Source organism: Rana temporaria, chromosome 2 (assembly GCF_905171775.1).
Source record: "Rana temporaria chromosome 2, aRanTem1.1, whole genome shotgun sequence".
NCBI classification, from domain to species: Eukaryota; Metazoa; Chordata; class Amphibia; order Anura; family Ranidae; genus Rana; species Rana temporaria.
The window spans coordinates 86,266,391-86,292,250 of record NC_053490.1 but is presented as its reverse complement, the minus strand read 5'-3'; the positions used below and the strand labels follow the sequence as shown (position 1 = coordinate 86,292,250).

Sequence of the window (25,860 nt, the reverse complement as noted above, 5' to 3'; positions counted from 1 at the left end):
GGCACAGGGGTCACTGAAGACACAGAAGGACACAGGGGTTACTGGGGACACAGAAGTGCACAGGAGTCACTGGAGACACATGAGTGCATGGGGTCAATGGAGATGCAGGAGTTCAGGGGCCATTGGAAACAGAGGAGCACACAGGGGTCACTAGAGAAACAAGAGGGAATAGAGGTCACTGGAGACACAAGAGGGCACAGGGGTCATTGGAGGCACAGGGGTCACTGGAGAAACAGGAGGGCACAGGCGTCACTGTAGACACAAGGGTCATAGAAAGGCACAGGAGTCACTGGAGACACAGGAGGGCACAGGGGTTACTGAAGACACAGGAGCACACAGGGGTCATTATAGACACAGGAGCGCACAAGGATTACTAGATACACATGGGCACTGGAGACAGGGATGGGCACAGGGGTCACTGTAGACACAGGAGTGCACAGGTGCCACTGGAAACACACGAGGGCATTAGGTCAATAGCGATGCAGGAATCATTGGAAACAAATGAGAGCAAAGGGAACACTGGAGACACAGGGGGCATAGAGGTCACTGGAGACACAAGAGGGCAAAGGGGGAACTGGAGACACAGGAGGGCATATGAGTAACTGGAGGGCACAGGGGTCACTGGAGACACAGGAGTGCAAAGGGGTGAATTGAGACACAGGAGGGCACATGGGTCACTGGAGACACAGGAGGGCACAGGGGTCACTGGAGACACAGAAGGGCATAGAAGTCACTGGAGACACAAGAGTGCTCAGGGGTCACTGGAGACACAGGAGTGCAAAGGGATGAATTGAGGCACAGGAGGGCACAGGGGTCACTGGAGACACAGGAGGGCACAGGGGTCACTGGAGACACAGAAGGGCATAGAAGTCACTGGAGACACAAGAGTGCTCAGGGGTCACTGGAGACACAGGTGAGCACAGGGGTCACTAGAGACACAGAAGTGCACAGGTGTCACTGGAGACACAGGAGTGCACAGGGGTCACTGGAGACACATGAGTGCATTGGGTCAATGGAGACAAAAGAGGGCAAAGGAGACACTGAAGACACAGGAAAGCATAGGAGTCACTGGAAGTTACATGGGTCACTGGAGGCACAGGAGGGCAACGTGGACACTGGAGACACAGAGGTCACTGGAGACAGAAGAGGGCACAGGGTCACTGGAGACACATGAAGGCTTAGGGGTCACTAGAGACACAGGAGGCCACAGGGGTCACTGGAGACACAGGAGGGCACAGGGGTCACTGAAGGCACAGGGGTGCTTGGGGTTCACTGGAGACACAGGAGAGCATAGAGGGCACTGGAGACACAAGAGGGCACTGGAGACACAGGAAGGCATAGGGGCCACTGGAGGGCACAGGGGTCACTAAAGACACAAGAGGGCACAGGGGTCATTGGATACACAGAAGCACACAGGGGTCACCGGAGACACAGGAGGGCATGGGGGGTGCAGAGATCTATACCTCTATATGCACTTGGGGCTGCTATTCAAGCAATGCAGGAGGCTGGACATTGCACCTATGATAACAGTTGCAGGCTTTAACGCAAATATATAATAAAATGCTGCTGAAGTTGGCTCATTATTTGGCCAGCTTCTCATTTGAATGCAGAAGTTGGCTCTTTATTCAGGTTGGATCTTTATTCACAAAGGTGATTATTTACTAAACATAATAGAATCATGAACATTAACAACAATTCCCTCTCCCTAACTGCCATTTATTTAAAGGGGTAATTCTGAATAAATCATTTTTTTCTATATGAAAACCATCTTGTCTTACCCAGATGTGACTTGTTTTCATATAATTTGTCTTCCTTCAATTGGGCCTGAGCCAAGTGATATAAATCATAAAATATGACACCACACTTGGCACCATGACAGCTATGCATTTCAATGGGAAATTCCAAATAAGAAGCCAAGCTATTCCTATATGAAAACCATCTTGGCTCACCCAAATCCCACTTGTTTTATACTCATTGGTCATCCTTCTATTTAGAAAAGTTCAATTTGGCCCGAGCAAAGGAATATACATCATAAAAATGTATCCCAAATGCAAGGCTGTCAGGGTGCCAGGTATAGTTGATTATTTCATTAGGAATGTCATTTGGATACAGCCCAATTAAACTTTTCTATATAGTAGGATGCCCAATGAGTATAAAACAAGTGGGATTTGGTGGAGCCAAGATGGTTTTCACATAGGAATAGCTTGGCTTCGTATTCACAATTTCCCATTGAAATGCATGGATGACAGGGTGACAAGTTTGGTGCCATATTTTATGACTTATATCACTTGGCTCAGGCCAAATTGAAGTTTAATAGAAGGATGCCAAATTATATGAAAACAAGTCACGTCTGGATTTCATATAGAAAATTATTTATTCAGAATGACCATTTTAAATAAATGGCAGTTAGGGAGACGGAATTGATGTTAAAGTTCCTGATTCTATTATAAACTTTGCAGATGGTTGTTTAGTAAATAATCACCTTTGCGAATAAAGCTCCAACCTGAATAAGAAGCTGGCCGAATAAGGCCCCTTTCACACTGGGGCAGGAGGTGCGGTGGCGGTATAGCGGCACTAAAAATAGCGCGCTATACCGTCAGAATTGCCGCAGGATTCAGCCGCTAGTGGTGCGGTATTAACCCCCGCTAGCGGCCGAATAAAGGGTTGCCGGCGGTATTACCGTGGTTTCCCATTGTTTTAAATGGGAAGGAGCGGTGAAGGAGAGTTATACACACCGTTCCAAAGATGCTGCTTGCGGGAGATTTTTCTCTCTCCTGCCAGCGCATCGCCTCAGAGTGAAAGCCCTCAGGCTTTCACATTGAGATTGCTGGGCAGGAGTTTTTCAGGTGGTATTTAGGCGCTATTCTATGCCCCCATTCACACCTAGGCGTTTTTACGCCTGTAGTGCTACGCCGCTGCCGCCAGAGGGATGAGAACACATGTCCCTCTATGGAGATGGTTCACATCTCCACGCCGAACGCCGGACGCCTGACGCCTGCCGCCTGAAAAAAGGTCCCGGACCTTTTTTTCAGGCGGCTTTCGGCGTTCGGCTAGGAGATGGGAAGCATCTACATAGAGGGGGTCAATCTGGGGCACATCTAGGCGGACAATACCGGTGTTTTGTCGCTGCAAATCGCGGTACAAAACGCCGCTATTTGTACTGCGATTTGCGGCGACAAAACGCAGCGAATTTGTCTGCCTAGGTGTGAATGGAGCCTTAGCGCTAAACAGCCTGAAAAACTCCTCAGTGTGAAAGGGGCCTTAGGAGCCAACTTCTGCATTATTAGAATAAATGCACTTTTTATTGTAACCATATGAGCACCTTTATTGCGTTTTTGGAAATGTTTCACTTTGCCCTCAGGCAGCACTTTCCAAAGATCCTGTTGGTATAAAAGGGAAATAAAATGTGCTCTACACGTGGAAATATCACAATCTGCCTGGAAGAAAATCACATCCCTTCCCTGGACAGAAAGTAAACACTGGAGTGCACTTCCAACTGTAGGCTACAGCCGCCCCCGTCCCTATAAAGCCGCCCCCGTCCCTATAAAGCCGTCCCCGTCCCTATATAGCCGTCCCCGTCCTTACTACAGCATCGCTTATCACGTGCTTCTTATGTAAAACATGTCAACGTCACGACGCCGGAAGTTGCTCTGCTGGTTGGCAAAGGCTGTTTACACATTGGTTGGCTGCGTTCACTTTATTTTTCCGGGTTGCAGTGCCTGTGCGTGTTACTATGGCGGACGAGCTGGAACAGTAAGGAGTGATTATTACTATATTATGCATGGCGCCGTGTGTATAGCGGAGAAGGGCTGACCTGTGTGTGTACAGTGTATATATACACGACCATACGTGTCATGGAGGGGTCGGTGTGTATACACAAAACACTGTGCTGTGGTGTATATAGGACTCAGGGGCTGTATGTGTACTAAAATGTTAGGAATTCTCCATTCCTGCAGATGAAGGATTTGTTTTCCAGCCATGCTTAGTACACATCCCACATAGGGATAACATGCTTAGTACACATCCCACATAGGGATAACATGCTTAGTACACATCCCACATAGAGATAACATGCTTAGTACACATCCCGCATAGGGATAACATGCTTGGGACGCCTCTTGCATTGAGGTGACGCGCTTGGGACGCCTCTTGCATTGAGGTGACGCGCTTGGTACGCCTCTTGCATGGAGGTGACGCGCTTGGTACGCCTCTTGCATGGAGCTGACGCGCTTGGTACGCCTCTTGCATGGAGCTGACGCGCTTGGGACGCCTCTTGCATTTAGCTGACGTGCTTGGGACGCTTCTTGCATGGAGGTGACATGCTTGGGACGCCTCTTGCATGGAGGTGACGCGCTTGGGACGCCTCTTGCATGGAGGTGACGCGCTTGGTACACACATCACAGTCGGATGTTTTTGGGCATAAAATATGCCCAGTGGTGACTAACCCTGCTATTTTTTTCGTGCCTGGGGAGCTGAACGTGGTACGTACATCCAGCCATATAAGCCAATGGTTGCACGCCAATGGTTCTTCCTAGAGCTGCACGATTTATCGTTTGAAGATTGCGATCTCCAGGCTGGATTTTTTTAGCGATTTTCTGATCTCCCCGCTGGATCCACGGAACCAGCGTGGAACGCAAATGGCGCAGATACCGGAACTGACTTCAGCAACCAGAACTGACGTCAGTCAGCAGACTGCGCAAGCGCAATCAAAGTGCTTTTCTCAAAAGAACGGCTGTATGGTTACATCCCCTTTGAGAAAAGCATCCGCCCCTTGCTGTCTTTATAACCATACATCCGCCCTTTTGAAAAAAAAAAGCATCCGCCCCTTTCTATATTAAAAAATCATTAATGGGGTTCCTCTTCAAGATTTTGAGAGCCCATAATTTTAACTTGTCAGATGAACACAATTTTTTATGTAGTCCTTATTTATATAACAGTGGAAGAAGGTACAAAAGAGCTGTTTATGAGCAAAGTCAGGTTTAACCACTTAAGCCCCGGACCAATATGCTGCTAAATGCCTAAAGGCGTTTTTACAATTCGGCACTGCGTCGCTTTAACAGACAATTGCGCGCTCGTGCGACGTGGCTCCCAAACAAAATAGGCGTCCTTTTTTCCCCACAAATAGAGCTTTCTTTTGGTGGTATTTGATCACCTCTGTGGTTTTTATTTTTTGCGCTATAAACAAAAATAGAGCTACAATTTTGAAAAAAATGCAATATTTTTTACTTTTTGCTGTAATAAATATCCCCCAAAAACATATATAAAATTTATTTTTTCCTCAGTTTAGGCCGATACGTATTCTTCTACCTATTTTTGGAAAAAAAAATCGCAATAAGCGTTTATCGGTTGGTTTGTGCAAAATTTATAGCGTTTACAAAATAGGGGATAGTTTTATTGCATTTTTATTAATTTTTTTTTTTTTACTACTATTGGCGTTGATCAGCGATTTTTTTTCATGACTGCGACATTATGGCGGACACTTCGGACAATTTTGACACATTTTTGGGACCATTGTCATTTTCACAGCAAAAAATGCATTTAAATTGCATTCTTTATTGTGAAAATGACAGTTGCAGTTTGGGAGTTAACCACAGGGGGCGCTGTAGGAGTTAGGGTTCACCTAGTGTGTGTTTACAACTGTAGGGGGGTGTGGCTGTAGGACTGACATCATCGATCAAGTCTCCCGATAAAAGAGATCACTCGATCGATGCAGCGCCATAGTGAAGCACGGGGAAGCCGTGTTTACATACGGCTCTCCCCGTTCTTCAGCTCCGGGGACCGATCGCGACGGAGCGGCTATAAACGAATAGCCGCGCCCTCGTCCTGAATCGCTCCCCGCGGGAATCCGACCGCTGCATGTAGCGGGGGGGGGGGGGGGCCCGATCGGACCCCCGACCCGTGGAAAGGCAAGGACGTACCTGTACGCCCGTTTGCCTGTACGTGCCATATTGTGGACGTACATATACATGCGGCGGTCGGGAAGTGGTTAAACAAACAAAAAAAAAAGATGTTACACAGAACCAATATGTCATTGGCACTAGGGTTGACCCGATACCATTTTTTTAGGACTGAGTACGAGTACCGATATTTTTTTTCATGTACTCGCCGATACCGAATACCGATACTTTTTTTTAAATGTGTCCCCAAATGCAGTCATGTCCCCCCACATATGCAGCCATGTCCCCCACATATTACAGCCATGTCCCCCACATATTGCAGCCATGTCCCCCACATATTGCAGCCATGTCCCCCACATATTGCAGCCATGTCCCCCACATATTGCAGCCATGTCCCCCACATATTGCAGCCATGTCCCCCACATATTGCAGCCATGTCCCCCACATATTGCAGCCATGTCCCCCACATATTGCAGCCATGTCCCCCACATATTGCAGCCATGTCCCCCACATATTGCAGCCATGTCCCCCACATATTGCAGCCATGTCCCCCACATATTGCAGCCATGTCCCCCACATATTGCAGCCATGTCCCACATACCTTGATGATGCCGCTCGTGCCGCGTTAATCAGCTTTCGTTTGAATAGCTGTATCCCCGCCGCGCCCTGTATAGACACTCCCCCTTGCTCGGGATTGGACAGATCATCCATCCAATCCCGCCCAAGGGGTAGTGTCTATAGGCGGCGGGGATACAGCTATTCAAACAAAAGCTGTAATGTTCCCCGCAGGCTGATTAACGGCGGCGGCGGCTTTGCGGTTTGCGGCGACGGGTTTGCGGCGGCGGGGGGGGGCAAGTATTCTATTTCAGTATCGGGGGTATTTGCGGGAGTACGAGTACTCCTGCAAATACTCGGTATCGGTCCCGATACCGATACTGGTATCGGTATCGGGACAACCCTAATTGGCACCATGGTTATCATTTTTCAAGATGTTGCCATTCTATGAAAGTTTAACATTGCATTCTCCATGCACCATCTACAGCTTTTTCTTTTTTAAATTAAGAATCGTGAACTTTGTTCTAAGCAAAAGAATCGCGATTCTCATTTTTCCCAGAATCGTGCAGCTCTACTTCTTCCTCCCCTTTATTTTTGCACAATTTACGCACGTTTGTGCATAGGGTAGCCCATTGACTTGAATAGCTGCCCTATGTGTGCAAGTTTCTTAGGACCAAATTTCTGCTTGTTTATTTTTTCATGCACATTTTGCTACCTGACAATTACGGCAACATTTAAGAATGAATGGAAGTCAAATATGTGTTTTGGCACAACTTCACAGCAATTTGGAACGTGATTCCAAATCGCTAGATGTGAACAAGACCTAAATACAGATGCTCCTCTGTGTTGTCGTTTATATGCTTATGCACGCTTTCAGGAAAATACACTGTGAACTCGTATATGTGGGTAAACACCAACACATAGAAGCATCGACCTTTAGCCCTGGTTCACACTGGTGCGCTTTGACATGTCAATTCGGCGGCATTTGCTGGCAATGGCACTGTCCTAATCGGTGCGACGCCGCATCTGCGGCACTCCACCGATTTTTAAAAAGTAGTTTCTGTACTACTTTTTGCGATTTCGGCAGGGCTGTGGAGTCGGAGTCGGGGGAAATTTTGGGTACCTGGAGTCAGAGTTGGCAAACAATGCACCGACTCCGACTCCTACTAAATTTAGATTGGAATTAAATTAAAAAAAAAGGAAGTTATAATGTCCCAATTCACAAAAAGTTATAATTAATGACTTCTCTACTGTAAGAATAAAGACCAATGCATGCAGTGCCTCACGTAACCGCAAAACGAACACGTTAAGTGACCGCGAAGAAGCATGGTTTTCATGTGCTTCACTATATGGCACGCAACGCACAATTAGGAGCTGCAATACTTATACTTTCCATAGTGTTGTGTTCTGCTTTTACAGGGAACGCAGCGTCCATGTGTAACCTAGCCTCTCACTGATAAGGGATTAAATAAATATGTTTTTTGCAGGACTAGAGAGTGAGACACTTGTATAAGTGAAGGGAATGGAGGGCCAATAGTTCAAGACTGAAGCTGTAAACCATTGGAAAAACTGCTGTCATTTAGCTAAGGCTATAAAAACTTGTAAACTCCGATTGTTAGCTTAAACTTTAAACATGACAATGGGATTCTCCTAGGAAAATCATGTTTTAGAATAAAAAAAACTTTGTTTTCATTGTGTTTGTCTTTTGCTTAAACTGTGCAATACAGTACACTGTTGGCTTCCCAGCCAGTAGTCCTGTGGTAGGTTGCGTTTCTTTCCCTCAAGGAATGTATAAAATACATTCGCATATTAATACAGAGGAGTCGGAAGTACATAAAACTGAGGAGTCGGAACATTTATCTACCGACTCCACAGCCCTGGATTTCGGCCTGCGATTTACATTAAAATCTGCAAACTGCACATATGTCTCTGTACTCGTGGCCGAAATCGGGACAGACCTGCAGGAGTGAAATCATGCGAGTTCAGCTGAACTCGCACGGCTTGATTCCCACAGCCCAGTGTGAGCCTGGGCTCACACAAGTACAGGGGTGTACAAAAATGTCCTTCTATGGCCGGCTGTATACTGTATAGGCGAAATGCCATATTTTTATGCAAGGCATATATCATGTATGTGTGCTTGAGACCGGATACTCGACACAAACTGCTTTTATGTAAGGGCATTGCTGACTGGAGAGGAATGGATTGGTCACTCTTGTGTGATTGAAGTGAGTTGGAAACAGTCTTTCCTGATGCATCTTTAGTGCAGTTTTCAACTAAATGCATACATAGGGAAAAATGGTAAAACATGCCTACAGTGCACCACATTAGATGGTGAGATCACGCGTTTCACAAAACGTCTTGCATTCTTGTACGCACTGTGTTTGTAATCTGCTTTAGGGTGCCAGTGCATTATTGGAAACCCAAACCTGAATTGCGAACGCAGTGCATTAGTGTGCATCAAATTGCATGGTACTGCAGTACCATGATATTTGGGGGGTGCGTTTTAGAAAAGTAGTGAATGCACTACTTTTACTGCGTTCCGGTGCGATAAGTAGTCCTTTCAAATGAATTGCCAGAAAATCACTCTGCATGCAATTTAGTTGTGAAACAGTCCTTAACGTGGGTGTAAGCCCTCACATATACCCAGTGAAATGGACAACCTCCGATGATACACAAAGATGAAATAAATCCTCCTACATAGGTTTGAAATGTTTCCCCATAACCCTCTCTAATCCCTACACCCCTTCAAAAGTACATAAGTGTTAAAATTCTTTATCTGTCGGGAGCACAGAGGAGGGGGCGGAGAGGCTGCAGTTACAGTGTGTCAGAGCTGATTGGAGAAAAGAAACGCACCCAGGATGTTCTTCAACCTCTCCTTAACAATGTTACTTGACAGCTATAAACCGGCATCTAAAAACGTCCGTTTAGCCACGTTTGCGTCTAGAAGTGTTTGGAAACAACAAAGTAATATAAAAAAAAATTGGGGTTTCGAAACGAAACGCTGCTAAATGCGAGTTACCGCGTTTGAAATGCCTCTAAACAAAGCTTCTTGATGCATTTTTTTGGGTTCAAGAAAAAGCCTCTAAACCCAACTGCCTAGAAAGACTATAAATGACCCTGTGTACATGTACTGATAAGATAACATAGAGGAGTTCAGGAGCAGTTGAAAAAAATGCCCAACTGATCCTAAGCCTAGGTTCACATTGAAGCGGTTTGTAATGCGACTTGAGAGATCAAATCGCATGACAAGTCGTAGCCTATTGGAGGCAATGGCAGTGTTCCAATCGGTGCGACACCGATTTTGCTGTGCCGCACCGATTTGCAAAAGTAGTTCCTGCACTACTTTTGCCGATTTCAGGTGCGATTTCAATAGACATCTGTGCATGAAGCCACACAAATGTCTATCAAGTAGCACCTGAAATCGCGCTGACCTTGATACTTTGAAATCACGATACTTCAAGTAAAGTAGCGAGATTTCAAAGTAGCATCAATGTGAACCAGGGCTAAACGTCCGTTTACCAGCAGCAGTGTACATGAGGCCTAAATAGGCAAGCTGTGTGATGAGATAACTTCCCAAAAGTGACTCATGCTGATAACAGAGAAACTAAGCACCAGAGAGAGAAAACAATTGGAGCTTTGGAGAGCGATAAGTAATCACTGCAGATATTACAGCTGCACGATTCTGGCTAAAATGAGAATCACAATTTTATTTTCTCCTTACGTACATGGACGGACACAGCTCCTTAAATCTTAACAAGTGGGTTATGTTCCCTGTTTACAGGAGAGGACTAGGCAGAAACATGTTAGATCATTAAATACAAGTTACATTAACAGAGTTGAACAGCCCCGCCCAAGAGGCGGTCCCTCCAGACATAACCCTCCTCACTGCAGAATGCAGCCTCAGTTTCGTTCTGCCTTGCAAGGAGAAGGACGTATGGCTCCCTTTTGGCCCAGCGCCCTGAGGAGAAATGTTATTTTATTTTACTTTTTCTTGAGAATCTTCTTTCAACTGTCAGCTGAGAGACAGGCTGGATAATATAGATCCTTGTAGTCTACTCAGTCCGACCTGCAAGCGTGGGCACACCTTTGCAAAGAGGCTGGGTCTGCCACGCCATACCCCATGACTCCTGGGGTGGCCAGTGAGCTTTGCTCCGAGGTCCACATATGACTGGGCTGTGGTGTTGTCTCACTCACAGTGGACCCGGCCGACAGCTACCTCCATTGCGGCTGTAGTTCTGTCAGAAATGCGTCAGCGAGTCCTCGCTCGGATGGGTAAGTACAGTACCTCCTGCTTCATTGGGTTGGTACGGCTGGGGTTCGAGTGTCCTCTTCTCCTCCCTTCCCTGCTCCTTTTCCCTTGCTGCATTGCTACTGTCAGGGGGGAGGGGGCCTTCCTGAGGGGACTGTGTTATCGGGCCTGTGTTTTTTCTTTTTTATATGGGGCTTTCCTGTGAGGGTTTTTTCACTGTTAAAAAGCCCTAGGAGGCTTTTCCTGTTTAAACGCGGCATTTGGCACATAGGTCCCTGCAGATGCCGCACAGTTACCTCACGGTTCTTTTTTTCTCACACGCTGTGCGCTGAGAGTGGATGGCAGCGCTGGGCAGTCTCCTTCTGAGGTGAGTCCCCTGGGTACCCCTGGTCAGCGCAGCAAGTGGGTGAGAGGCCCTGAATAGGGCTCTAGGAGCTTTTGTTTATTTGTAAAGACAGGTGTGCATTATACATACACACTATGTAAATATTATTAATATTTGGAGTCAGTATCTGGGTCCTTCCCCACATGATGGTGGTGGCAGCAGGTGTTGGCACCTGGGATTCCCACAGAGGTTTTATTGTTAGTCCTGGACACGTTTGTGCCAGGGTGGGGGTGGACTGTGGACAGGCGGTAAAAAAGTGCCCCCTTCCCCCGTTATCCCCTGGGGAATGCTCTGTTATGGAGCCATGGACCAGGTACCTGGGTAGAGAAAAACAAAAAAGCAGGATAAGGCATTTATGGGTGCGCTTCTCACTGCTGCAAGGGACTCTCCTAAGCTGGATAGTGCAGCTGGGTTTCCGCCGAGGGCTCGGTCTTTTTTGGATCACACAAATCGGACCGCTCTATGTGGGTTTTTTCCTTCTGTGCCATTCTTTGATCATTTCTAAGATGCGGAAAGAGAAAAGCCGCTGAGGGCTTTTGTAGTCCCTCACCGCTGGGCGGTTCAGTGCCCCTTTGAGGAGAGCCTCAAAAGGTGGGCTTCTTCTCCAGTGGTGGACCCTCCGGGTGTCATGTTTAGGTAACCACTCTCCCTATTGCGGGAACCCCCGCTTGTATGGATCTGACTGATAGTAGATCCGAAGAACTGACCCGTTCCATGTTTACCATGCTGGGGTCTGACTTGCGGCCTATTGTGGCCACTACTCTGGGGTCTCAGTCGGCGCTGGTGCCATTTTTTGGGAGGTTTTTCAATTACATTGAAAACTCCCATTGGCGGCCATTTTGTCGTAGCGGCGCTATGGCGCAGCTTACATTGCGGTTGGCCATTTTCCTGTGGCCGCGTTCTGAACGCTCGGTGGCCATCTTGGAGTAGTGCTGACCCCTAGTGCTGTATACAACTCACGGAGTGAGCATTTTGCACCAGACAGTGGAGGAGCACCGACTCTCTCCCAAAGTTTTTAGGCTAGTGGACCAGCTAGTCCAGGGCCTCATATAGGTCTGATGCTTCATTGAATGCCGCGCCCTTGTTATCCAGGGCTTCTGTTTCAGAATGGTTTTATGCACACGGTGGTGTAGTGGTTGACTCCATTACTTGGCAGCAAGAGAGTCATTGGTTCGAATCCGGACACTGACGTCAATCTGTCTGGAGCTTGCATTGTCGCTCCCCGTGTCTGCGTGGGTTTCCGCGGCTAGGGGGAGTGTACTATTTAAATCAGGCGCGTCTCCGAGCCAATTTAAATGAGCATGCGCCGTCCACGAAATTTCCCGGCGTGCATTGCTACCACTGACGTCGCTAGGACGTCAGTGGTTTCGGCGTGAGCGTAACTTGCGACGAGCAGGTTTATGAATCGGCGTACGCAAACGACGTAAAAAAAAAACAAAAATCGACGCGGGAACGACGGCTATACTTAACATTGGCTGCGCCTCATAGAAGCAGGGGTAAGTATACGCCGGGAAATCCGCTATGTAAACGTCGTAACAACACTGCGTCTGGCCCGCGTATGTTCGTGAATTTGCGTATCTCGCTGATTTTCATATTATTCAGCGTAAATAAGCGAGAACGCCCCCCGCGGCCATTTTAAAATGCAGTTAAGATCTAACGGTATAACACAGTTACACCTGTCGGATCTTAGGCATATCTATGCGAAACTGATTCTGTAAATCAGTCGCATAGATACGACTGGCCTAAGTCAGAGATACGACGGCGTATCAGGAGATACACCGTCGTATCTCTCTCTGAATCTGGCCCAATGTGTGTGTATTATTTAGGGGCAACCCTCCCAGGCCCTCAAAGGCCCAGCTGGGGGACTAATCCATCCCTGGGTGTGTAAGCCGATCACGCCGGCGCCCAAGGGTCTCTGCTAAAATATATATAATGTTTGGAGGTTCCAAGTAATTTTTTAGCAAAAATTGCTGATTTTAACCTAAACTAATGTCAGAATTTTTTTTAGACTTTAACCACTTCCAGACCTTAGGTGTTAAAACAATAAATTTGGCCCAATTTTTTTTATATATTGTGAAAGATAATGTTACACCGAGTAAAATGATACCCAACATGTCACGCTTAAAAATTGCGCCCGCTCGTGGCATGGCGTCAAACTTTTACCCTTAAAAATCTCGATAGTCGATGTTTAAAAAATTCTAGAGGTTGCATTTTTTGAGCTACAGAGTAGCTCTAGGGCTAGAATTATTGCTCTCGCTCTAACGATTGCGGCGATACGGGACGGGGCGCTTTAAAAAAAAATTGTTTTTATTTTTATTTATGTTATTACTTTTTACACTGAAAAAAAAAAATAAAAAAAAATTGATCACTTTTATTCCTATTACAAGGAATGTAAACATCCCTTGTAATAGAAAAAAGCAAAAAGACCTCAGATCTCATATTTGAGCTTAAATGCAAAAAAAAATAAAAAATTTGGAAATGTCATTTTTTCAAATGACAAAAAAAAAAATTGTCTCCTTTTAAGAGGCTGGGCGGGACTGACGTTTTGATGTCACTTCCGCCCAGCAGAGCTATGGGGACGGGCGAAGGAGATTTTTCCTTCAGTCTCGTCCCTGCTCAGCTGCCGAACAGTCCCGATCGCCTCCGCCGCTACCGACGGCTCCGGTAAGCGGCGGAGGGCGCGGGAGAGCGGCGGGAGGCCCTCTCCCGCCACCGATAACGGCGATCTCGCGGCGAATCCGCCGCGGAGACCGCCGTTATCGTTTACCAGACCGCGCACACTAAAGATTGATACCTCGGTTGTGGCAGCAGCTGCTGCCGTTACCGAGATATCCATCTTTAAAAAATGGACGTACATCGTCGTGCGCAGGTCTGGAAGTGGTTAAGTGGTTAAACTTCCTGCATTTACACACAGAAATGTATCCCTTTGATCTAAAAATGAAGCGTTAGTTACAATGTTTCATGTTGTTAAAAACTTGGCAGACTGCCTGGATTTTTTTCTTTAGGCTGCATTCAAATCTGAGCGTAGCGTTTTGCAGCGGTTTTTACTGCGATTTTCCGTGACAAAACGCAGCGTTTTTTACCGCGATTTGCCGCGACAAATCTAGGTCTAGGGTCACCAATGTAAAACGCCCAAATGCCCAAATTCGAGCGACAAAAAAGGGTCCAGAACTTGTTTGGGCTTCAGGCGTTCGGCGTCAGCCGTTTTGTAGTGGAGATGTGAACCATCTCCATAGAGAATAATGTATTTTTTCCCCTCTAGCGTTTTGGGCGTCGCGCTTCAGGCGACAAAACGCTCAGGTGTGAATGCAGCCTCACACAGAAGTTTATCCCTTTGATCTAATAAGGAAGCATTAGTTACAATGTTTCATGTTAAAAACTTGGCAGACTGCCTGGATATTTTCTTTTGACAGCTGAGTGAGCAGATAAGTTTATCCACGTGTTACTCTGCAATAGAGATCTCAGATTTCATGACTGAGGTTTACAACCACTTTAAAGTGGTTGTAAACTCCCATACATGAATTGTACCTCTAGGTAAGCCTATAATAAAGCTTACCTCCTAGGTACTGTAAATATCTCCTAAATGTGCACTGCTTAGGAGATATTTACTGTATATACAGTCAATGACGTAATCGGCGCATGAGCTCTGAAGGAACGGCTACCCGTGCTGTTCCTTCAGAGCCCTGTGTAGTAACCGGCGGCTCCTGCAGGCATGCGCAGGAGTGACGTCACGCGGCTCCAGCCAGTCACACAGCCGGAGTCAGTGGACCCGGAAGGAAGAAGGGTGAAGATGATCAGTGGAGGGCTTAGCTTGCAGTTAAGTTTCACGTAATGTGTTGGCATGCAATGCATACTAGCACACAGGCGCAAACAAACTGAAAAAAAAGGGGGCGGTGCCTGTGCGCCCTTACTGGACGCACCGCCACTAATAGCACTTTGGAAATTGAAGTACAAATAGAAGCCAATGGGCAACCAAATATTACAATGTCGTAGTACAAGGCAAAGGCAGAACAGCAAGGGGTCATTATATAATATGGAGCATCGGTTTCATGGGTACAGGTGGACAATATGCTGTAAGTACAAAAGAGATAACGAAAAATACAAAATACATTTTTTTTTTTTTTTACTTCTAAATGAGGCAAGTTTTCTGCAAGACGAGCAATGCTTTCGGTTTTCTAAACAGGGACGGGGATCTCTGACGCCATATGTCACCCACATACTGTATGTTATAATAAAACCTTTTTTTTTTTTTTTTTTAAACCTATTACACTGACTTGCAGATAGTATAACACACACATATATTGGCCATTGAATGACATGTTTGGTTGTTTCTGCCTTTCTTTTGGCCACTGAATGAGAAAAAAATGACAGCTGTGCATAAAAAGGCTTTATTCCTTACTTTATCCAGTTAGCAACCGCCCTATAGACGAAATACGTCTACAAGGCGGTTGCTTAATTCTAGGAGGGCGTCAATGTACGTCCTCCCAGAATCGCGCTCCCGCGCGCCCTGTGGGGGGCGCACACGGGAGTCTCCGTGACCGCCGGGTCCTCCGGACCCGGCTGATCACGGATCACGGTAAATCGCCGCTGATAGCGGCGATTTACCACGTGATCGCTCCGTCCAATGACGGAGCGATCACTAGTAAACCGGAGTCATGTGATGACGCCGGTTCCTCGCTCTCCTCTCTGTACCGAACGGTACAGTGTGAGAGGAGAGGGGAGAGAGCAGAAGCAGCAGCAGCTGCTGCGGGCTGGATCTGTGACACATGCAGTCACAGATCCAGCCAGCCATCCATCCCTCCCTGTGCAATACTCTGCAATGCCCCCATACTCTGCAATGCCCCCATACTCTGCAATGCCCCCATACTCTGCAATGCCCCCATACTCTGCAATGCCCCAAAATACTCTGCAATGCCCCAAAATACTCTGCAATGCCCTAAAATACTCTGCAATGCCCCGCAATGCCCCGCAATGCCCCGCAATACCCCGCAATACCCTGCAATACCCTGCAATACCCTGCAATACTCTGCAATACTCTGCAATACCCCGCAATACTCTGCAATACCCCACAATACTCTGCAATACCCCACAATACTCTGCAATACCCCACAATACTCTGCAATACCCCACAATACTCTGCAATACCCCACAATACCCCACAATACTCTACAATACCACACAATACTCTACAATACCCCACAATACTCTACAATACCCCACAATACTCTACAATACCCCACAATACTCTACAATACCCCACAATACTCTACAATACCCCACAATACTCCACAATACCCCACAATACCCCACAATACCCCACAATACTCCACAATACTCTACAATACCCCACAATACTCTACAATACCCCACAATACTCTACAATACCCCACAATACTCTACAATACCCCACAATACCCCACAATACTCTACAATACCCCACAATACTCTACAATACCCCACAATACTCTACAATACCCCACAATACTCTACAATACCCCACAATACTCTACAATACCCCACAATACTCTACAATACCCCACAATACTCTACAATACCCCACAATACTCTACAATACCCCACAATACTCTACAATACCCCACAATACTCTACAATACCCCACAATACTCTACAATACCCCACAATACTCTACAATACCCCACAATACTCTACAATACCCCACAATACTCTACAATACCCCACAATACTCTACAATACCCCACAATACTCCACAATACCCCACAATACCCTGCAATGTCGTCTATGGGGATTTTTAAGTAGCAAAGTTTGGCGCCATTCCACGAGCGTGTGCAATTTTGAAGGGTGACATGTTGGGTATCTATTTACTCGGCGTAACTTCATCTTTCACATTTAAGCAAAAGAATGAAGAAAAAATACTAAATTTGCCAAATTTTATAACAGAAACAAAGAAAAATTATTATTTTTTTACAGAATTTTCAGTCTTTTTTCTCTTATAGCGCAAAAAATAAAAAACCCAACAGTGATTAAATACCACCAAAAGAAAGCTCTATTTGTGTGAAAAAAAGGACGAAAATGTAATTTGGGTACAGTGTTGTCATTCAAATTGTGAGAGCACCGAAAGCTGAAAATTGGTCTGGTTATTAAGGGGGTTTACGTGCCCAGTGGTCAAGTGGTTAAATACTTGTTTTGAATAGAAATATTTATAATATTATCATCTGCATGAAACCAGTATTAGCCCGTGTTGGCAAACCTGATATGAACATGCTTGTTCCAAGCCATTGCCTCATTGGTAGGAAAGGTGTGTGTGTATGTGTGTGTTACCTGCAAAGCAAAGGCATAATGAGCTAGTATGCATAGCATACCACAGTTGTAAACCGCGGCTAGTAAAAAACACAGATGAAATGCATATAAAAGGGCTATTTTACCTGTCAAGAGATTTGTATTTGTCTATCCAGTTCTTTGACTTACACAGCAAAGCCAGGACGATAACACTGCCTTCTTTGTTACAGTTGTAGACTTCAGTAGTCTGCATCCTCAGTCTGCTGACAGATGAATTCCTCTTTATGCTTACTCTGCTCTTTCTATCGCCATATTCCTTGTCAACATTGGCATGTAGCCCTCCTTATTGACATCCAGTGCTTCTCCTATCTGTCTGAATGCTGCCTGCAGGGAAATTTTAAGAGGCTGATGCCAAATCAACATACCTAGAAGCCCCCCCCCTGCCTGTAGCCCTCTGGGGCACATCACAGGTCCCACAAGGCTGTGGTACCATTCACAAAGTACAGTGCAACTTGTGCATGCGCAGAAGGAAGCCAGCTGTGAAGCTGCAAGGAGTCACTTCCGGCTTCCCACACTAAACATGCTGGTGTTGAGGCCCGGAAGACTGGCAAAGAGCCATCCCGGGTGAGAACAGAACTGGATCCCTGGACAGTTAAGTGTCCTTTTATTAAATGTCAGTACAGTATTTGTAGCTGCTGACTTTCTAACGTTTCATTTTTTGGGGGGGGGGTGGGGGTGGGACTGAAGATCCCCTTTACCACAGTTGTAAACCGCGGCTAGTAAAAAACAAACAAAAAAAACCCACCTGTACACCATACTAGTACATTATGAAATACTTGCCTTAGAATGAAGCCCTCCCACAGAGAAATGTCACCACTGAAAGGGTAGATATGTTTCCCCGGTCTTTCTTCGGGATTTGCGCGCTCCGGCTGTGTGATTGGCCAGAGTGGCAACAACGTCGCTCCCGTGCATGCGTGCGGGGAGCCCTCGGTTCTGGCACGAAGCTCCGAAGTTACGGCAAGGTATGACGGACCTTTTAGAGGGCATGCGCCAGTGATACACAGGCTGCATGCAGGGTGAATATTCATTTTAACTACAGACTTACCTGTAGGTAAAAATGACAAAGTGGGCTTTACTACCCCATTCATTTTTAATATACAGCACAGGAAGGAAAAATACTTTACGTTGAGACAGAATCGGGAAAGAACTACATGAATTTATTCATTAATGTCGATAATCACTTGTATTTTAGATTCCCATTAACCTTGCAGGTCGTAGGATCAATATTCTTCCCATGTTCTCTTGCATGCTGTTTTTTAGCAATGTTCTGTTACATATGATCAGATAACTCGTGTCTTCCAGACAGCAGGGGACATAGTCTTCTGTGATTTAATTGAACACCAGTATGCACTGATAACGCTTCCGCACTGCAACATCTCTTTTCTGTTCAGGCTTCAATATAATTTATTTATGTATTTTATTATTGACTTTTCTCAGTTTTTAAGTCAATATGTTTTTCTTATGCAGGAAAGCAGTTGAAGAGCTTCTTAAAGAAGCACAGCGTGGAAAAGATCGTGCTGAGACTATGGGACCGATGGGCTGGTATGTAGAAATATCCTAGTACTTTATTTTTATGTAATGAAAATAAGGCAGTTTTGGAATGTGAGCTATATTTCACCTTGATCAAAAAGAATATGTGGTGCTGCCTGCCCCTTTTTAAACTGAAAATGCGCTATTAAAGCTAAACCATGGGGAAAGTAAAAATAAATAATCCCTTGTATTGGGGCTGCTCTATGCTGGAGGGGCCAACTGCTAGTTTTATGTTTAGGTAAAGAACTTTATCTTGCTTGATTCCACACTTTTGTAGGCTCCTCCTAGCTGTAAGGTCACCACCCAAAGCCTCTTCTCTCCTACAAGATGGTGGTCTGATGTCCTCTGGTATCAAGTCTAATGTAGGGCCCTTAGCCCTACATTGGTGTGAGAGCGTAAAGAGATAGTCCACATCCAGAGCATTGGGGATCGCAGCCTGCCAGGGGAGGGGAAGATCAGGTAATTAAAACTGCTTTTCCATCCCGTAGGTGTAGGCAAGCAGTTAAGCGTTGCAGTGCAGGGGCATCCCCACTTGAAAGGGGTGGTTTTTACCATAGTTGGGCTTTAACCACTTGCCGACCAGCCGCCACAGTTTTACTGCGGCAACATGGCTCTGCTGGGTGAAACAACATTATGTTACATCGCTTCGCCTGTGGCCACTAGGGGCGCGCGCCCACTGCTCGCCCCCTGGAGCCGATGCGAGTGCCCGCCAGGCGCAATGACTACCGGGCACCTACGATTGTTAATGACAGAGCAATGAGAATTTAGGGGATAAATGACTGTCAGTTTGTTCATACAAAGTATGAACAGCGATCTGTCATTTCCCCTAGTAATTCCCATCACTCCCTAGGACACACTTAACCCCTTGATCGCCACCTAGTGTAAACCCCTTACTCTTTACAGTAATTGGTGCATTTTTATAGCACTGATCGCTGTAAAATTGTCAATGGTTCCAAAAGTGTCTGATCCGTCCGCCATAATGTCGCAGTCCCAATTAAAAATCACAGATCGCTGCCAAAACTACAGAGGTGATCAAATGCCACCAAAAAGCTATATTTGTGGAAAAAAAGGACGCAAATTTTGTTTGGGTACAGCGTCGCACAACCGCACAAGTGTCAGTTAAAGCGACGCAGTGCCGTATCACAAAAAGTGATCTGGTCAGGAAGGGAGTAAAATCTTCAGGGGGTGAAGCGGTTTAAGTGAACCTTTGCTCAGGCTATGGACATTAAACTGTTCATATTCTTAACCAGCTATAAAAGACCACTCTAATTTCTGGTACTGGTGAAGTATTTTATCAGCAGACTCGATGTGCCCAAATTCTGTTCACTGTAGTATTTATTCAGTACGATGTGCATTGAGCATGACATGTTTGTGTTGTGCCTGAAATAAGGATTTTAAAAAGAAACCACAGCATCAATTTTAACAGATTCAGCAACTTAATAACTTTGGGTGAGACTTCTTTAATGCCTAACTCCAGCCAAAGTTTTTTTAATAGATTGTGGAAGGGTGGACCCACTCCTATGTTGTTACAGCTGTCTGTGTCTTTCTCGGGGGGGGGGGAAAAAAGCGTCTCGCTTTCGGTGTGGTCACTGGGACTGGAAGTGAAAAGAATCTTTCCAAAGGAGATGCAAATAGCAAAAAAAATTCCTTAAAGCGGGGGTTCACCCTTAGAGGGCACTTTTCCCCCTTAGATTCCTGCTCGTTATTACTAGGGGAATCGGCTATTTATTTTAAAATATGTGCAGTACTTACCCGTTTACGAGACGCATCCTCTCCGTCGCTTCCGGGTATGGGCTTCGGGAATGGGCGTTCCTTCTTGATTGACAGGTTTCCGAGAGGCTTCCGACGGTCGCATCCATCGCGTCACGATTTTCCGAAAGAAGCCGAACGTCGGTGCGCAGGCGCAGTATAGAGCCGCACCGACGTTCGGCTTCTTTCGGCTACGAGTGACGCGATGGATGCGACCGTCGGAAGCCTCTCAGAAGAATGTCAATCAAGAAGGAACGCCCGCTCCCGAAGACCCATACCCGGAAGCGACGGAAGAAGATGCAGCTCGAAAACGGGTAAGTACTGCACATATTTTAATATAAATAGCCGATTCCCCTAGACCGAACGAGCAGGAAGCTAAGGGGAGATTTTTTTTTTTTTTTAAATGGGTGAACTCCCGCTTTAAGTAAAGTAGATATGATTTAGAACCTCTTCCACAGCTTTTATTACTGTCTTTTATCCAAGATACGAGGAGATTCTTTGTTTACTGTGTGTATTCATCAAGATATGAAGTCAATGGAAATCTCCCCAAATGGTACTTGGGAGGTAATAAGACATTTAAAGTGGAGGTGAACTCAGCTTCTGAACTTGTAGCTACATTTAACCCTTTAAAAAGGCTTACCCTTAGACACAGTGAATATCCCCTAGGCTTGCACTTTTTCGGAGATAGTTACAGGATGCTGCCGGTGACATCAGCAGTGCATGCGATCTGAAGGAACTGCATCTCTGCTCTTCCGAGCCCGAACAGTGCTGCGTGGGAGGGATCTGCTTTACAGGTAAATCTGTCATAATGTGCTAGTATGCAGTGCATACTAGTAAATTATGTCTCAACACTGCAGGGGGGCCCACATTTTTTATTTTAGTGGTAGTTTACTACTGCTTTAAGGCCTTCTTTACACTTGCAGTCAAGGAGCAGTAAGACTCCGCAGTTGACCCACGTTTTTTACTGCCCCCCCAGCCGCGATGCTTTGCAGCCGTGGTTGTCTGGTATTTAGGTGTTGCTGCATGGGTGTCCTGTATTTAGGGGGATAAAACTCACTGCCTGTCTATTGCTGGCTGAATTGAAATCCGAACGTGGGTCGCGCTTCAAGTAGCAATGTGTATGAGCCCTAATGATTGCCTAAACTGACAGTTTATGTTTAAGGACCTGTCCACAAGCACATGTTTTATTGTTCCTTCATGTCCAACCACCATCTGATGTCTATGCCTGGGTTAGTTAGCTGAAAGGTAAGCCTTGGTTCTCTTGAGTGACAGAGTTCACCTTCCGAAACATGTTACACTTTCCACCTGTTTTTACGGTAGAACACGTTCCTGCTCTCCCTGTGACAGCAGGCCGGGGGTTTTTCTTCCCGCACTCGCTGTCACAATTTGAAAAGTGCGCAGCTCCGCCCACAAGGCCGCCTCATTCATTCACAGATCTTTGTAACTCAATGAGCTAGAATTTGATTTGTAGGTTGGCTTGTAGTTCTCAATGAACTACCACAGCGCTATTGAGCACTCAAGTAGTTCATTTAGTCTTCCTGTCTTTGGGAAATGACCTGCCCATAGGATGTATGGGGCAGATGGCTCACACTGACAGTCTGTAGGGGTCCTACATGGCACCTGTGATCTACTGATAGCCGGTGCAATGCTTTCCAGGCTCCTACAAATACAAAATAGTAAATGCTTATATATTTTTTTTACGTGCAAAAAATTTGCATTTATTTGTTTTAAAAAAAATGAACTCATCCTTTTAAGTGAAGGGGAAGTTGGACAACTAGCAGGATAAGTAAGCTAACAAAAGGACCAGACATTCAGCATGGAAGCCATGAAAAGTCTAGTATAGAGAACACAAATGAGAACCCTAACCAATCTATAAAACAAACTCTGCGGTTTGGAAATGGTGAAATTGTATGGAGGACTAGGTAGCCAGCAGAAGAACATGATAAAACTGGTGCGAGGTGGGGAAGTTGCAGAAGACAAGCAAAATGAAAGATTGATGGAAAGAGGAAGCTAAATGCATAATGGTTTACTTCATGGCCATACTGACAAATCTCTCCACCATTCATAAACTAAGAGGTGGAATCTAGCATGGCAATGTATTCCATTCACTCAAACGGGTCCCAAAAGGATTTTCCAGAACAAGGTAATTTTATAGGAGTGGGTTGGCCTTCTGTGGCTCGCCCGGGCTCTCCCCTCCCACCTGGAGACCCAAGACACCAGCCAGCTCGTCTGGTTCCAGGTTTGTTTGGGTCTCTGATGCAGTAACGTCTGCAACGTCGCTTCTGGTTTACTTGGCAGCCGACGGCACCAGTTTTAAAAAATTCACAGTATTCAAAAACGCCAATCTCTGCCCTTCGAATACTTTCAAGTAGAGCATCATGATTAATCGTTAAAGTGGATGTAAACCCTCCATACACCCAGTGAAGTGAACAGTCTCAGATGATACAGAGATGAACCAAATATCCCTATGTAGGTTTTACATCCATATCTGCTGTCTTTATATTTATATACTGTTTTTTAGAAAGTTCAGATCTTGTTAGGAGATTTTCTCTTCCTGTTTAAAGAGGAAGTAAACCCTTATGGGTTTTACTTCCTCTTTGTTTCCCTGCAAAATAGAGCATAATCGACGACTATGCATGCATTCCTTTCTTCTGGGATTTTCAGGAGAGGCAGCAATGGCATATTTCTGTCAATACAGGGTAAAATGAGGCCCTATCAGCCCTAAAATCATTTTTGTCTTTGGTAGATGTTTAACCACTTAAGGACCCCTTCACGCCGATATACGTCGGCAGAATGGCACGGCTGGGCACAATAGCGTACCTGTACGTGATTCCTTAAGCCCAGCCGTGGGGTCGCGATCGGTCACTGGAGCTGTAGAACGGGGAGAGGTGTGTGTGTGTGTGTGTGTGTGTAAACACACCTTCCCTGTTCTTCAGTGTGGCAGTGTCATTGATCATCTGTTCCCCGATATAGGGAAAGACGATCAATGACGTCACACATCCCACCCCGCCCCCCTACAGTTAGAAACACATATGAGGTCACACATAACCCCTACAGCGCCCCCCTAGTGGGTAACTCCCAAACTGCAATTGTCATTTTCACAGTAAACCATGCATTTTTTAGCACTTTTTGCTGTGAAAATGATAATGGTCCCAAACAAATTGTCAAAATTGTCCGATGTATCCGCCATAATGTCGCAGTCGCGAAAAAAATCGCTGATCGCCGCCATTGGTAGTAAAAACAAAAAATTATTAATAAAAAAGCAATAAAACTATCCCCTCTTTTGTAAACGCTATAAATTTTGCACAAACCAACCGATAAACCTTTTTTGCGATTTTTATTTTTTATTTTTATTTTTTTTACCAAAAATAGGTAGAAGAATACGTATCGGCCTAAACTGAGGGGATTTTTTTTTTTTATATATATTTTTGGGGGATATTTATTATAGCAAAAAGTAAAAAATATTGAATTATTTTCAAAATTGTCGCTCTAAATAAAAACCGCAGAGGTCATCAAATAGCACCAAAAGAAAGCTCTATTTGTGGGGGGAAAAAAGGACGTACATTTTGTTTGGGAGCCACATCGCACTAACGCGCAATTGTCAGTTAAAGCGACACAGTGCCGAATCGCAAAAAGGGGCCCAGTCCTTTACCTGCATAATGGTCCGGGTCTTAAGTGGTTTAGCGTAAACCACTAACCCCCTCCTGGTGGGGAAACTGTATACATTGCAAAATTTTAGTTTATTTGCATAATCTGAGATGTTTTGTTTAACTTATTATCCATAAGTATTTTAAAACAAGATTTCAATATTAGAGAGAGTACAATATTTGAGACTAGTAGTAGCAATATTCTTAAAATGTACACTAGGTGGCGCACAAGGCACACTCATTGCTGTTTTCATCTTGAAGGTTTAAGAAAATGTCTTTACATCTTGTTGTATAAATGTGTTCCACAGGATGAAGTGTCCTATAGCCAGCGCCAACAAACGTTTTCTGATCAACACCATTAAGAACACCCTGCCGTCAGACAAGGAGAAGCGCAGCAGGAGAGCACACAACGAGAAGGATAGCAGGGATCACAGCCAGGAAAGGAGGTATTCAAGAAAGCACAGTTCACATCCCTATAAGAGGAGCGAGGAGTCCAGAAAGGAAAAAAGCAGATCTCCACCTTCAAGCAAGAGCACAAAACATTCACACTCCAAGGGTGACCATCAGAGGAGATAGCCATAAAGACTTTTAAGCAATAAGGCTGTAACTGTTACTTTAGTCATTTGCAATAAACAGGGTGTTCAGATCTGGTTCTCAAGACTGATGATGACTGTTAAAGGAGCAATATTTTAATACAATACTAATACAATAGGAACAATATTTTCCTATGGAAATGTAAAGTGAAACTTCACCCAAAAATAATTTAACATGGATTTGGGAGAGTCTAAATTATTATTTGTTTGTTTTTGTGTTATTTTAGCCTTGTCTCTCTCCTTTGCAAAATATGATTTAAAGGCTTTGAACCTGTGAAACATTTCGAAAACGTTTCTATGAAAAATGGCCTAAAAACACATCTTATTATATAATGCAATTGTAATAAAATAGTTTTCATCATCAGTTAAACTGGGAAAAATATACATATTTTTCAGTGTAGCGTTTTCTTTTATATTGTTATACCTCCTTTACAACAAATAAAAAAATAAAACGCTATCTATCTTCTCTACTGACAGGTAAAGTAAATAGCATTGGTACTTGAAAGTAGATGGGATATATTGGGCAGTAAATGAACATGTTGTCCCTAAAGTTGATGTGTTGACAGCTGGAAAAAGAAATGGGAAAGCATCCAGGATTTGGAGTAACTATATGACCAGGGCAAAGCGAACAGCTTGACTTGTCTGCAGTGGTCAGGACCTGCCAGAAGTGGTCCAAGGAAGGAAAACCAGCAAACTTGTGACATGACAGGGTCATGGGCAGTCAAGGCTCATTGATGCACTTGGGGAGCAAAGGCTGGCTCATGTAGTCTGATCCAATAGAAGAGCTACTGTAGCTCATAATGCTAGTTCCGATAAAGGTGTCAGGGCACACGGGGCATCGCAGGTTGTTGTGTAAGGGGCTGCAGTGACATCTGTGCTGCATTGCTGTTTGTTTTGTCATAGCTACAGACCAGTCAGGGTGTCCACAGCCAAAGGT

The 25,860-nt window shown here is 45.2% G+C and overlaps 1 protein-coding gene across 1 annotated transcript; it reads left to right on the top strand.

The window, feature by feature from the left end:
• Positions 1–3,638: 3,638 nt before the first annotated feature.
• On the top strand, positions 3,639–25,312 carry POLR1D (RNA polymerase I and III subunit D). The gene is made up of 3 exons (XM_040340478.1): positions 3,639–3,753; positions 18,872–18,946; positions 24,639–25,312. Exons 1-3 carry the CDS (start codon positions 3,734–3,736, stop codon positions 24,904–24,906), a joined length of 363 nt encoding a protein of 120 aa, XP_040196412.1. The 5' UTR covers positions 3,639–3,733; the 3' UTR covers positions 24,907–25,312.
• Positions 25,313–25,860: the final 548 nt, after the last annotated feature.